Here is a 15,187-nt window from a genome sequence, read left to right as displayed (position 1 = left end):
ATGAGCTCCTCGGACTGGGGGTCGTAAACGCACTCCTATCAAACTAGTCACCGTACAAGGGTGTCCCGCCACCATCAAACAAACTGGGATACCTCAATATAATTGTTCGTGCGCTATTCACAAGAAGGGCAAGGAGGTCTCCTTTTCTAGGAGAATTCCTATCACCTCCCGCCTGAGGGTTTGTGTTAGAACCCAAAAGTTCATTAAGACTCCACTCCTGCAAGAGGGAGGTTCTAAACGTGCGACTCACGACATGACCTTGAATCTTTCAAAGGCAACGACAAGTTGTCCTTAGAATGTCAACAAGGTCTCATGTCCAAATCAACGTCCCTAAAAGAAGACGTTGTTGACCCTATAGTTTTGATGATGATTTGTCAAACAATTTATCGCTAATATATTTTCTAGTTTTGTTTTTATGTTTCTCTTTACAGGTATTTCAACATACGACAATCAAGCGTTAAAGATTCAAGTTTATATGTGTGGAGTTACCTAGGTATAAGAGTAGTTTACTTACATATATTGTATGTTTATATTTAAGCTCAATATATGTACACTTAACACGATTTTTAACGTTCTCTATCATATAAATGATTTTTCATCAAACGTTGTTACAATACCTTTTATTTCATGTTTACAGATCATTCATACTTTATTATATACATATAATATATGCATGATATATATATACATGTTTATAAGTCATATCAAAATTTTCACATTCGTAAAATACAGGTTTTACGAACACTTTTCAAAAACAGTGTGTTTTTTCAAACAAAAATTATTTTTCCAAAAATTCCTTTTCTAACATGTTCATTTTATAATTTAGAAACATTTTCCAAATTTTTACTATTTTTGGAATTGATTTGCTATTTTTAAAGTATTTTCAAAATCGGCCAAAAACAGGTTTTCAGACTGTGTCAGTTTACGGTCGACCGCCACGGTCGACCGCCATGAACTAATTTTCATAGTCAGGCCCATCCAGAGACTTTCGCGGTCGACCGTCGCGATCGACCGCCAGCTTTTATTTTCAAACCTTAGTGTTTTTGTTCTTCGCGGTCGACCGCCATAGTCGACCGCCGAACTCATGATTTGATTCCAACGGCTAGTTTCTGATTTGATTCTCTAGGGGCTTTTTGGTCATTTCAAGTTGGTTTTTGCTGAGTTCTTGAGTGAGTATATATACTCCATTGCTCTTCTATTTCAGTAACTAAGAAAACCAAGAGTTTTGTTTTTACAAGAAGTTTTAACAAAGGTTTAAGAGGCGTTTAAGGAGCTGTTAAGCTAATTTTCGTTAATCTACTTCAAGAGAAGTTTTCTACAACAAGAAGTGGCTTTCAATTCCTATTGGGATCATCATCCACTACTCTTCTTGTTTATTGAGAAGTTTTCTAAACTCTTCCTTATATAGCTTACTATTTCACTTTCATTTATTTAGCTATATTTATTGAGTTGTATTATTTTTATTCACTGTTATCACACACACATATTGAGCTTAATATCTTCATACTATATAGTGTGGGTTGTGGTGTGTGATTTAGTGAATGTGAGCTTCATTTGCGTTCTCACTTGTTGTTGAGAACAAACCATTGTATTTAATCTTTTTTTGTGAGTATCACTTGTAATACACTTGTACACCGAGAGAAGTGTGAGGCGAGAGACGGGGTCGAATCCAATAGGAGTGGCGTCGGTTGACGAACCTAGGGAGAGGTTGCATCAGAGCACTTGAGGAGGAGGACACGGGCTAGGTTCCTACACTTAGTGTGTTAAGTGTGATTGCATAGTGTTTGTTGTGTGAGAGTTTTCGGTAAGCTTGTAAACCGAGTGTGTAGAAGTTCCGGCTTCCAAACCGGATTGTGATAGTGGAGATCTCCTCGAGGTGAGGAGCGGGGACATAGGTCGTGGTGACCGAACCTCGTAAACTTATCGTTTGTTTGTGTTTTGATTAGCGTACCTTTTATTTGTGCTTATTCATATATCTCTTGCTCATATCTTTCTTGTATCTTTCTTACAAGAACAAATTAATCAACATAATTTTTAATTGGCTTTTAATTGGGATTAGATTAGCATAAGATCCTAATCACTCCCCCTCTAGGGTCTAACAATTGGTATCAGAGCTTGGTGCTCTTTGATTTAAGGACTAATCGTCTTGAGTTAAAGATCCAAGTTATCGTTTTTGTGCTAATCTAGTGTTGATTGCCTTTTGCTTCTTGCATATAATCATTATGGATATGTATGATGCATCTAGTCTAGGTTATGCTATTAATGTTGCTCCTCGTTTGGATATTTTTCCATATTCTCAATGGCGTGTTAGATTCAAACTTTTCGTTCAATCTAAACAATTCGATTTATGGGAGATTATTGAGGATGCCTATGTTGTTCCCATTTTGGAAAAATCCAAATGTAGTAAAAATGATAAAAGATTGTTTAACATGAACAAGCTCTTGTTAGAATATTTGCTTAATGCTTTTCACTCATCGTTTTCTAACAAATTTGCTCATTTTGATAGTGCTTAGCCTTATGGAAATTTATTGAAGCACATGAAGGAGACTCGGAGGCTATTCAAAAAGCGTTGGAAGATCGCGCTTTAAGCTCTAAGGAAGCCTCATCTCCATGTACAATACCACTAGGTGATAACCCTAGTGAGGTATGCGAGCTTGATAATGATGATATTATTACTTTTGATGAACTTGCTCTTGAGTTTGAAAAGTTACACAATTGCTATATTGATGTAAAGAGTAAGTATGTAAATATGAAATCCACTCATGAAACACTAGCGACTAAGTTTAATTTTATTGCAAATAAAAATATAATTCTTAAAGAATGCAATGTAAAATTGAGAATTGAAAATACTAGTTTGCTTCATGAAAAATGTGATGCTATGTTAGAAGTAGATAAGTTGAAATCTATGATAAAAAATCTTGTTTATCCTACTTCTAGTACTTCTAGTAGCAATGCTTGTATGCACAATGATGAGTTGAATCAAATAAGAAAACGTATATCCACCTTAGATTCAACACTAAACACTTGTATTGCTAATAATAAAAAGCTTATGGACTTATGTGCAAAGTCCAATGTTAATTCTTCTAAGAAACCTATTCACTATGCACATATGTATGACAAAATTCACAAATGTTCTATTTGCGGTCTTAAAGGCCATTTAGCTCAATTTTGTCATAATGCACCAAAAATTGACAAGCCTATTCATGATTGTGCATCTCATCAAGCTTCTTCATCACATACACATGTGCACACACATAGTGTAAATCATAAACATGCTCATGTGTATTTGTGGTCGTTTTGGTCATTTGGCCATGTTTTGTTTCGATTTAAAAAGAAATTCTCGTTTGCAAAATAATTACAAAGAAAAATCTATTCTTGCAAATGAACCATGTGCATTTCATTTCGGTCAACGTAAACCATTCAAACCTCTACATTGCACAAAGTGCAATCGTATGGGTCATGTTTACAATTTTTGCTTTGATCGTATCGGTGCACAAAATACGCCTAAGCGGGGTTTACAATTTTTGCTTTGATCGTATCGGTGCACAAAATACGCCTAAGCGGGTTCATAATCCTAGGGCCTTGGATTTAAATGATAGGGGTCATGTCCCAAATTTTAGTGGTACCAAAATGATTTGGGTACCAAAATGATTTTTATATCAATTTTTTTTGTTTTGTTTGTTTTGTTCATTTTGTTTGTTGAATAATTGAGTTTTTGAGTTTTAATGATGAATTGTATTTTTATTAAGTTAAAATAAAATATTTTTTTTGTTTTTAAATGGCTAAAAACTTTATATGTATTTATATATCTTATAAAATAATTTTATTAAGGATCAAATTGAATTTTCTTCAAAATCCAGATTTTATAAACTGCCTATGCCTTTTTCTTTCTCGCGGTCGATCGCCACGGTCGACCGTCAAAGTTTCTGGAGTTTATCACGATCGACCGCAGCGGTCGACTGCAAGGGATTTTTCTGCGTCAATTTCGTTTCAACTTCGGGTTTCGGTTTTATTTGGTTATTTTTTTAAACTCGTATCAACCACCACCGTTAATCTCATTTCTGCCCAGATCTGAGCCATCCCTCCTTCTCCTCTTATGATCTGATCCCCTTCATCTTCCAATTCATTCGACAGTTTCTCCTAAAATTCCAGCTCTTCCCTCTCGACCGTGAACACTCGTTCATCAAATCTCGTGTTGAAATTTTGCTAGGTAATCTCTCACCTTTCAATTTCTTTTCTTGCTCTAAAATTTCAACATTTCTATTCTAGGGTTTTGGTATAGAGTTTGCTCATTTATACTTATTGTGCTTTATTTTCTTTTTAGGGTTTTCAATTTCTGTCAAATTTCACCTCTTGTCAAAACCCTAATTAATCATATCTGTCAAAATGCCTCCTAAGAAAAGATCTAAACCTGAATCTGGTTCCTCATCTTCCATTGCCTCTCATTATGAGGATTATCTTCTGTTTAAACCCCTAGTTAAGAAATATAGGGAGTTATGCGAACTGAAAATCCTGCCTACTAGATATATCAAGTATGATCAATTAGCCATCTATGACATTCATATGATTCTACATGAAGTTGGGTTGGCTAAACTGTTAGATGTGGAACGCAAAGTTCCTTATTATCCATTTCTGGTATATTTGTTTTATGCAAATTTGTCTGTCACTTCCACTGCTGATGGTGTCCAAACCATCTCCATATTTGTTAAAAACATCCGGATTTCTTTTAATGCCGACGAACTTGCGAGAATCCTTAAGATCCCGTCAAGCGATGTCGAGCTTATGTCTATCGAACACACTGATCAAGCTGTGAACGATATCATGTTTAAGCCCGGTTGCACCTATCCAATGAACAACAAATCATCAATCCCACTGCTAAAATCATAGCTCGTATTGTTGCTCAAAACCTTATTCCCAAAACCGGGAGTTTCGATCACTTTGCCCCTGATAAAGTTAATGTAGTTTATGCCATCTTTGGCCAAATAAAAGTGAATTGGGCTAATCATTTTCTCAATAGTATGGCATGTAAGCATTTCAAATTCCTTCCCTTTGGCTGTATCATCACTCTCATTCTCCAACACTTCAGTGTTGCTCTGTCTAATGAACCCAAAGTGGAGCCTAGTAAAGAATATTTTGATAGGGTCTCACTTTCCTGTATGCAACTTTTTGACTCCCTATCTGATCCTGCTAAGTCATCATCTTCTCGGTCTAGAGCTTCCACCTCCTCCACTTCTGATATCTGTGCCCGTTTGGATCGTCTCGAGACTCAGGTCTCAACTATTCAGAGGGATGTTAGGACCATTCTCAGTTATCAGCGTTAATCTCTCGGGATTCCGGATCCATCTTCCAGTTCTGATTCTGAGGAGGGCTCTGTTGATGGATCTGCGTCAGGCTCTGGTTCGGGATCTGCTTCCGGATCTGATGATGATGGTGGTGATTGATTTTTATTGATGATTTTCATGCTCATGGTTATGTATTGGTGAAACAAAACTCGCTACTTATGTTTTTATTTTTAGTTTCCGACTCTATGTTTGTGTGGAAAACTATGTGACTTTGTGAAACTATTTGTGTATGATTTGTAGCTTTGTGGAACAAATTATGTTTGTGGAAACTATGTAGTATTTGGTGTTTAAGTGATGATTTGTGATTTATTTGGTCTATATATTGTTTATGGTTGTATTTGGATGGATATGGTTGCTTAGCTCCTATGTATGAATATGATCTTTATATATCATCTATGCAAATTGACAGGGGGAGCTTTAGCTGTATTTTTATTTATTATCTATGCCTGTATGCAGGGGGAGCATTGCTCCTATTCAATATATATTTATTTTTTCCCTTTTTGATGTTGTCAAAGGGGGAGAAAATCTAATGTGGTTTATATGTTTGATTCATGATATATATGGTCTACATGTTTAATTCATATTATATATGGTTTATCAGTATATATTTCATATCAATAAATAAATTTTTTGCCATCATCAAAAAGAGGGAGAATGTTGACCCTATAGTTTTGGTGATGATTTATCAAACAATTTATCGCTAATATATTCTCTAGTTTTGTTTTTATGTTTCTCTTTATAGGTATTTCAACACACGACAATCAAGCGTTAAAGATTCAAGTTCATATGTGTGGAGTTACCTAGGTATAAGAGTAGTTTACTTACATATATTGTATGTTTATATTTAAGCTCAATATATGTACACTTAACACGATTTTTGACGTTCTCTATCATATAAATGTTTTTTTATCAAACGTTGTTACAATACCTTTTATTTCATGTTTACAGCTCATTCATACTTTATTATATACATATAATATATGCATGATATATATATACATGTTTATAAGTCATATCAAAATTTTCACATTCGTAAAATACAGGTTTTACAAACACTTTTCAAAAACAGTGTGTTTTTGCAAACGAAAATTATTTTTCCAAAAATTCCTTTTCTAACATGTTCATTTTATCATTTAGAAACTTTTCCCAAAGTTTTATTATTTTTGGAATTGATTTGCTATTTTTAAAGTATTTTCAAAATCAGCCAAAAACAGGTTTTTAGACTGTGTCAGTTTGCGGTCGACCGTCACGGTCGACCGTCATGAACTAATTTTCATAGTCTGGCTTTTATAAGCTCGCGGTCGACCATGACGGTCGACCGTGAAACCATCCAGAGACTTTCGCGGTCGACCGCCAACTTTTATTTTCTAATCTTAGTTTTTTGTGCTTCGCGATCGACCGCCGAACTCATGATTTGATTCCAACGACTAGTTTCTGATTTGATTCTCTGGGGGCTTTTTGGTCATTTCAAGTTGGTTTTTGCTGAGTTCTTGAGTAGGTATAAATACCCCATTGCTCTTCTATTTTAGTAACTAAGAAAACCAAGAGTTTTGTTTTTACAAGAAGTTTTAACAAAGGTTTAAAAGGCGTTTAAGGAGCTGTTAAGCTAATTTTCGTTAATCTACTTCAAGAGAAGTTTTCTACAACAAGAAGTGGCTTTCAAATCCTATTTTCTAAACTCTTCCTTATATAGCTTACTATTTCACTTTCATTTATTTAGCTATATTTATTGAGTTGTATTATTTTCATTCACTATTATCACACACACATATTGAGCTTAATATCTTCATACTATATAGTGTGGGTTGTGGTGTGTGATTTAGTGAGTGTGAGCTTCATTTGCGTTCTCACTTGTTGTTGAGAACAAACCATTGTATTTAATCTTTTTTTGTGAGTATCACTTGTAATACACTTATACACCGAGAGAAGTGTGAGGCGAGAGACGGGGTCGAATCCAATAGGAGTGGCGTCGGTTGACGAACCTAGGGAGAGGTTGCATCCGAGCACTTGAGGAGGAGGACACGGGCTAGGTTCCTACACTTAGTGTGTAAGTGTGATTGCATAGTATTTTGTTGTGTGAGAGTTTTCAGAGTTTTCGGTGATCTTGTAAACCGAGTGTGTAGAAGTTCCGGCTTCCAAACCGGATTGTGATAGTGGAGATCTCCTCGAGGTGAGGAGCGGGGACGTAGGTCGTGGTGACCGAACCTCGTAAACATATCGTTTGTTTGTGTTTTGATTAGCGTACCTTTTATTTGTGCTTATTCATATCTCTCTTGCTCATATCTATCTTGTATCTTTCTTGCAAGAACAAATTAATCAACATAATTTTTAATTGGCTTTTAATCAGGATTAGATAATTTTTAATTGGCTTTTAATCGCGATTAGATTAGCATAAGACCCTAATCACTCCCCTCTAGGGTCTAACAGACGTGCCAATCAAAAGACAACGTTATACTTAGGGAATCACTCTAACAAATGAGGGGTGCTCAGGCCATCATGCCGATGAGCTGTACTGTCAGACTGGGGGTGTGAGCAAAACTTGAAAGATGACTATTCAAGAAACAGACTCTCATTGTTTATGCGAGAGGCTGATTAAAGCAGTATTATCTGAATGTAGTTGCTCCAAAGCCATCCCACAAAGAGTCTCGGTGTTTCAAAGAATTTCTACTGAAGCGTCAAAGCCTAAACCAAGATGCTTCTGAAAGAGAAGATCCGTCGTCCAAGATGATGAGTTCCCTGAAGTCACCATCAACATAGCCAGTAAAGGAAAAGGAAAGTCTAAACAACATTCAATTGACTCTGATCCTAATTTTACTCTAGGAGGGAGAGTTGATCCAAGAATCTCTCAGAGAATGTCTCAGCTCCAGCTAAGAGCTGCCAGACACAGAGACTATAGGAGGATGCATGAAGGAATGTCTTCAGATGATGAACTTTCTAACACTTGCTCTGCAATTGCTTCAGATGATACAATGTCTACCATAGGGCAAGCTAGAGAAGCATTCACGATTACTCCTGAGCACATGGCTCAAATACTTCAGGAAGCTCTAGCAAGACAACAAGGATATATCAAAGCTAAGATGAAGACAGAGATGGAGTTGGCCATGCAACAAAAATGAGAGAATTGCAGGCTCATAGACCTCAATCACAACCTGAGTCCAGTCAGCAAGCTGAGTCTAGCCGTGGAACTCAAAATGTTACAGATGACAGTGATCCAGAAATGGACGAAGTCATTATTACTGACGCACCCCTCAATAACACTGGGGGTGGTTCAATGGATCCTTCCCAACATTACCCAAAGAAAAGTGAGGGCAAGGACAAGAAGATGATGAAAGAGCTTAAGAGTAAGGTTAATGCCTTGATGTCTGCTCAAGAAGTAAAGAAGACAGGTATTCCGTGTCCATACCCAAGGGAATAAGAGTCAATTCCGTACCCGACGAAGTTTAATCTGATTAACTCCATGCCATTTGACGGGAGAGGCTCACCAACCCAGCATCTGATCTACTTCAAATCTCATTCGGGTATGATCTCTGAAAATGAACCCTTAATGATTCAGTCATTCGTGAGTACCCTTCGCAGGGCCGCCTTCGACTGTTATTGACGTCTCAAGCCAAGGAGCATCAATTGCTAGGATGACATGGAGAATCTGTTCCTCAGTAATTTCTTTGGTGATGACACCGAAGTGTCAATTGGATCTCTTCTGGATGAGAAGCAGAAAGATGGGGAGTCGGTTGATAATTTCGTCAAACACTTCCATAACCGGGTAATGAATTACCAAGATTCGGTCATAAAGAAGTTCATACTCCAAACCTGCCATAACAATCTTTCTCTTGATGCGTTGGAGGCTATGGGGTTTGTACCATCCAAAACTTGGAAGGAGTTAAAGCTGCACGGGGAACATGCCGAACGCTTTCTCAAAAGGAAGAAGGCTGAGAGGGGGCAACCGACGGTTAATTCTCCGAAGCTGAATTTTTCTCCTCGTGGTAGAGGAAAAGTGCATGTGATAGTGGTTGATGCTAATCAAACATCACAACAACAACCACAGTAGCAATCACCACAACAGTCGTAGTTTCAACTACAGCCTCAACCACAACCCAGAGGCAACAGAGGAATCCTGATCCAAGATTCCAGAGGACTTATACCTTCAAAGATAATGAGATTCTAGCCATCTTTAAGTACCTCCTAGACAACAATAAAATCAATTTGCCACCAATTACGGATCAGGAGGAAGCTAGCAAGAATTCAGACCCGAAGTATTGTGCATATCACAGGAGGGTCCACCACCCCCACCAAGGCCTGTTTTGTTCTTAAAGATAGAATTCAAACCTTGGTTGACACCGGCATCATAATAGCAAAACCAGCAAAGGAAAAAAGGTAGGAGCAAACACGGTATCTATCAGTTTTGGGTCTATACCCCTATCGTGGTTCCAACAAGAACTCGTTTCAAAAGTGGAAATGAAGACCATCAACGATGATCCACATGAGCAACGTCAGAAGGGGCTCGTGCCGCATACATCCTCTAACGATGAAGTTCTATGGGTTCATCCTGATCACCTAAATGATGAACAATGGACGGGATCCTCCACCACGAAGAAACACAAAGGCAAAGGCAAGTCTTGTTGCCCCATCTCAACTATTCCGGAGAAAGACGCCGGGGATGTTCCAACTCTTTCATTCTTTGAAGATGAGCACGAAGTCCTGGTAGAAAACGGAGAACCCGCCTTTGCCACCAGGAGTGGAAACGAATACTGGTACAAGTACCCAAAAGTTCCTAATCAGAATACCAAGACCTTAGCTAAATTGGGTGTGGTTACAACACCTCTTGAACCTTTTAAGAAGCCCCAGCAACAGCCAACTACTAAAGAGAAGGAAGCTGAGGTAAAGCAAAAGGAGAAGGAACCTAAGCACAAGGAGGTTCAGAAACCAAAACAGTCTCGATTTAATCGACTGATCGGGAGAGACAAACCGGAAAGTTCAAACACTCTGTACCATTTTAATGTTATAGCCCAATTATCTAACATCACGCAAGGATCACTTTATACGAGTTGATGCGTCTTTATAAAGACACCAGGGAGGCTTTACAAGAAGCCTTGGTTGACTCTGAGGTCTTCCTCACTCAAGTCAAACAAGCCTTGAAGAGCCGAAACCATTAGTGCAACACTGCAATCTGGCGGCCAAACAGTTCCTTTGCATCACCTTCACGCGGGATGACATGCAAGTGAGAACTTCAAAGCATGACATGCCTTTGTACTTCATCGAGGTATATTGGCTCGACTGTTGTCAACCGAATCCAAGTTGATACGGGCTCTGCGGTTAGTGTCATGCTACCTCGATTGATGTATCATCTCGGAATTCCAGCTAGCAGGTTAGCTTCCATAGGCACTGTTATTTACGGGTTCAACACCAGTGGATCTAGACCATTAGATAAAATCTGAGTAAAGTGCCAGCTTAGAGGGTTAAAATCTGAGGTCACGTGCTACGTTATTGATGTAGAGACCTCCCATAACTTACTATTGGGTCGACTCTGGATCCATAGTAATGTTATAGTTCCTTCCACATTACATCAGTGTTTGAAGTACGTTGACACTGATAATGAGGTCAAGACGGTGGTCACGAATAAGCAACCGTTCAAGGGGTTTGAGAAGTATTTCACTAATTCCCTCTTATATGGTGTTGAATCCGATACTGAACCATCGGCCCATGGTACAGACATCGAATGAGAAGCTGATACCGAAGTCGGGCTCGATTACGATGAAGGTCTTGTATTTAATGACATAGAACCCTTTGTAATCGATCTTGAGGATGGTGAATCGTCAGATGAAAATTGTAACTGGCAACTTGCCGATTGTAGTTATATAATACATGACGATTTAGAGTATGTACCTTGTATTGATGATGTAATGCAGGGGTTGTACAGAAATCCTGACATACATGTGTCGCTTCAATCGTCATGCATGACGAAGAAGTATTTCCCAGATTCATTTGGGACAACTTTCGTCCTTCCTGTAAAGGTAGGGGTGGAAAACAGACAGTCTTCAGAAAAGGAGAGTCATTTCCTCCACTAAATCCCTTTTTGGATAATGACAACGAAGATGAAGGATCGGGTTGGCATTTCCTCAGATATAGCCCACAAAGCACATAACTATATAAAGAAGTAGGGATACAATCTCATGCTCGGGGAAGGTCTTCACTTTGGTCGAGGTACTCGGGTTTCACCCCGGCCTTTCTATGTACCAAAGGGAAAGCATGATAATTATTATGAGCAAAGGAGGGGTCTAGGCTGACAATTATTCCTCGTCCTCAAATGAGTGTTGTTGGCAGCTCAATAACCATCTGTCTGATCGAAATAATTATAGGCATTCGTCAGATTCTTCAACGTGGGATTCTGATGTCAGGCTTGGAGATATGTTCAAAGGCTTGATGTCAAATATGGTCACTGTTGACCCTACAAAAGCTGAGGAAGATGATCAATTACCAGTCTATGAAGATCCTTGGATTCATCACTTAAACATCCAATATGGTGACAGATTCGAGCAAAAGAAACCTTCTACTGAGGATAAGATAGCTCAAGTAAATATGGGTGATGAAGAAAATCTGAAGCCCATATTCATCAGTGACAATCTTCCTCCAGAAGAAAAATAGGAATTGATCGCCCTCATCCGAGAGTATATTGATGTCTTTGTCTCGAGTTAGTTCTACTTCGTGCTGGCGTTATTTCTAGCACAAGTGTGTGTTCTGTTGGCCATGTTAGCCCTACATAACCGCTTGTTTGTTCTAGCTGTCCTCCTGTTAGTTCTATCCCTTCTCGAGTTAGTTCTACTGCGGGCTGGCGTTATTTCTAGATAGCACAAGTGTGTGTTCTGTTGGCCATGTTAGCCCTACCTAACTGCTTGTTAGTTCTAGCTGCCCTCCTGTTAGTTCTATCCCTTCTCGAGTTAGTTCTACTGCGGGCTGGCGTTATTTCTAGATAGCACAAGTGTGTGTTCTGTTGGCCATGTTAGCCCTACCTAACTGCTTGTTAGTTCTAGCTGCCCTCCTGTTAGTTCTATCCCTTCTCGAGTTAGTTCTACTGCGGGCTGGAGTTATTTCTAGCAAAAGTGTTTGCTCTGGTGGCCATGTTAGCCCTACCCTCACGCTTGTTAGTTCTAGCTGCCCTCCTGTTAGTTCTATCCCTTCTCGAGTTAGTTCTACTGCGGGCTGGAGTTATTTCTAGCAAAAGTGTTTGCTCTGGTGGCCATGTTAGCCCTACCCTCACGCTTGTTAGTTCTAGCTGCCCTCCTGTTAGTTCTATCCCTTCTCGAGTTAGTTCTACTGCTGGCTGGCGTTATTTCTATCACAAGTTTTTGCTCTGGTGGCTATGTTAGCCCTAGCTTACTTCTCATTTAACATGAAAATACTTACAACACACAACAACAACGTAGTTGTCTGTAAATGTACACGCAAAACAATTAACAACATATTAACAACATGAACATACTTACAACATTGAATACACAACAAAAACCTTGGAGAAAATTAAAATAATATTTACAAAAAAGGTGAATCGCGTGCATACAAAAGAGCAGCACAAAACCTTGCTCTATATTTTGCACAATCTCCTTTTGAAATTGTTATCGACCGTTTTTCGACAATGCTGTTAATGAATTCAATCATAAAGATCCCGCAATCTAACGTTCTGCATTTAAGGGAAAAATATTACAATATTGAAAATGACTGTGAAACAAAAAAATGAACAATTAAATTAGAAATGCATGAAACACTTACGGTCCTTGTTGTGGCACGGCAACTGACACAAGACCATGATGCTCCAATTTCCCCAATCCCCAATTACTCTCAATGAAACTCATAAACTTATTTATAAATTTCACAGCATCGGCGGTATAAATGGGGGAGTTGATTGAGGAGTAGTGATAGAATTTTGTCTCCTCTCTCACTAACTCTACCAGGTGCCAATGTCCGGAGCTGACAATCGGGATCAGAATTCTTTCACACTCCAAGAACTTCTGCTGAGAAACATTTTCCTTCATTCGTTTTGCCACCATTTCAAGATTTCCTTCTAGAAATGCTTGCTAAAAGATGCAATAATGTCAACATTGTGGGATAACATAATAATAATATCCACCAATTAGTGAAAAAAACAAGGATATACTTACTGCAAGCCAAGGTCTTGTGACATGTATCTTTCGATCATAACTATCACTTGTTTCAATCTTGTTACAAAGCCGAATAACAAATGCATCGATCACCTACAAAAATTACCATGAATGAATAAAATAGTTAATATAAATTATTTTATATACAACATCAAACAATCAATAACACAATTGTTTAGAACCTACATCGTCACTGAGTTCACCTCCCGTTAATAGTATATAAGCATCTAAGCGAGATACGCTTGCTTCGGCACACTTCCAAATGTACGTATCACTATATGCAAGTACATTGTGAGAAAATTGCTACTAGAATTAAGTAAATTCAAAGATTATTATTAGAATAAGTCAGTAACAGTTACCTGTTCATTCTCGATTGTAGAAAGTCTTCAATTAATTTGTTCTCATAATCAAACGCCAGTGCCTTACCTGGATAGTCTCTAGATGTAGGTATGAAGCCTTCTTCATTTTTGTACTTTTTTTCCCATCAGGACTATCCAATATCTGGATGACACGTCTCTTCTTTGTGCCTTCCTTTGGTTGATCTAGAGGCATATAAGGTGAAGTAACAGAGGGTCCATCCTTCCTCTCCCTCTTTCCGACAGCCCGTTTGATAGATGGCGTTTCTCTGTTATTCTCATTACCACCTTCATCTTTTTGAGAAACATCTCTATAGAGTCGTGAAGGCATATAATTAACAAAGAGTTACACAAGAGTTATATGGAAAATATAAAAATTAAAATTGCAAGAAAATTTAAAAAACTAAACTCACCGAGCATCTTCTAAAATTCTCATGTCTCTTGGGCTCATCACAAAGTCATCACATAAATCGGCTTCCGCAGTTCCTTCCAAATTCTCATATTCCTTAGCTTCCATATCCTCTTTGATTTTTTTTTCTTCAGTTACATTTCCGTCATCCTCTTTCTCCTTGGTTTTTTTTGGCATCTAGCACTACGCTCTTCTAATTCTCGTAATTCTGTAGTGAGCTCATTCAACTCGTACGTCTTCTCCGCAATTAAGAAAATTAATTCAGCTTTCCTTGATTCCTATTTGACCAAAAAAAGCTAGTATTAGTACGTATACTATAGTTGCAAACATAGATACTAACAAAAGGGACATAAAATAATGAACTATTAGAGCAACGATATGTACAAATACTATTGGCGATGCCGTATGAATAAGAGGAGTATTCTCTTGGCCATTATCCGTAACCAACTTCGGGACTCTATATAATTTGTTCATAGTAGTCCTCCTCCACTTTCCAGTACTCTTCACACAAAAGAGCGGCGGTAACCTTTCAATATCTGAAGTGTACTCTAATTCCCCTACTTTTTCATAAAACCAAACCTACAAAAAAGAAACTACACATTAGCATGTGCATAAACAATAATCATTATCAAAATGAAAAGATATACAAATTAATATTAATGTAACTCACCAGTAAAACGGAGGAAAACCACCCATGTACCCGGCATTTGAACGCTGACCTAATTCCTGCATACTAAGAGACTTCTTTGATTTACTCATCTCTTTGCAAAGAAGAGTGAACACCGCATGGCACCAATTATATTTATGCAAAGTTGATAACTGCTCCGCATATCTAAACGCCCACAAGGGACATGTCTTACATGTCCGCGGGCATAATATGAAGCCGATAATGAAAGCCACAATAAGTTTCACACATATTATAGGGTCTTC

General features: G+C 38.1%; 1 protein-coding gene across 1 annotated transcript; it reads right to left on the bottom strand.

Annotated features, from left to right (window-relative positions):
* Positions 1-12,796: 12,796 nt before the first annotated feature.
* On the bottom strand, positions 12,797-14,902 carry LOC109827338. The gene is made up of 7 exons (XM_020394329.1): positions 14,642-14,902; positions 14,262-14,535; positions 13,852-14,159; positions 13,679-13,766; positions 13,493-13,585; positions 13,104-13,408; positions 12,797-13,014 (listed from the first exon to the last, which is right to left on the bottom strand). Exons 3-7 carry the CDS (start codon positions 13,857-13,859, stop codon positions 12,867-12,869), a joined length of 642 nt encoding a protein of 213 aa, XP_020249918.1. The 5' UTR covers positions 13,860-14,159; positions 14,262-14,535; positions 14,642-14,902; the 3' UTR covers positions 12,797-12,866.
* Between the last annotated feature and the right edge of the window lie 285 nt (positions 14,903-15,187).

Source organism: Asparagus officinalis, unplaced genomic scaffold (assembly GCF_001876935.1).
Source record: "Asparagus officinalis unplaced genomic scaffold, Aspof.V1 AsparagusV1_Un151, whole genome shotgun sequence".
NCBI lineage: Eukaryota > Viridiplantae > Streptophyta > Magnoliopsida > Asparagales > Asparagaceae > Asparagus > Asparagus officinalis.
This window is presented reverse-complemented; position numbering and strand designations above follow the sequence as displayed.

Coding starts and splice junctions, on each gene's coding strand:
- LOC109827338 (XM_020394329.1), bottom strand. Junction 13,409..13,492: donor TCACAAGACCTTGGCTTGCA/GTAAGTATATCC, acceptor TGCATCTTTTAG/CAAGCATTTCTAGAAGGAAA. Junction 13,015..13,103: donor GCCGTGCCACAACAAGGACC/GTAAGTGTTTCA, acceptor CCTTAAATGCAG/AACGTTAGATTGCGGGATCT.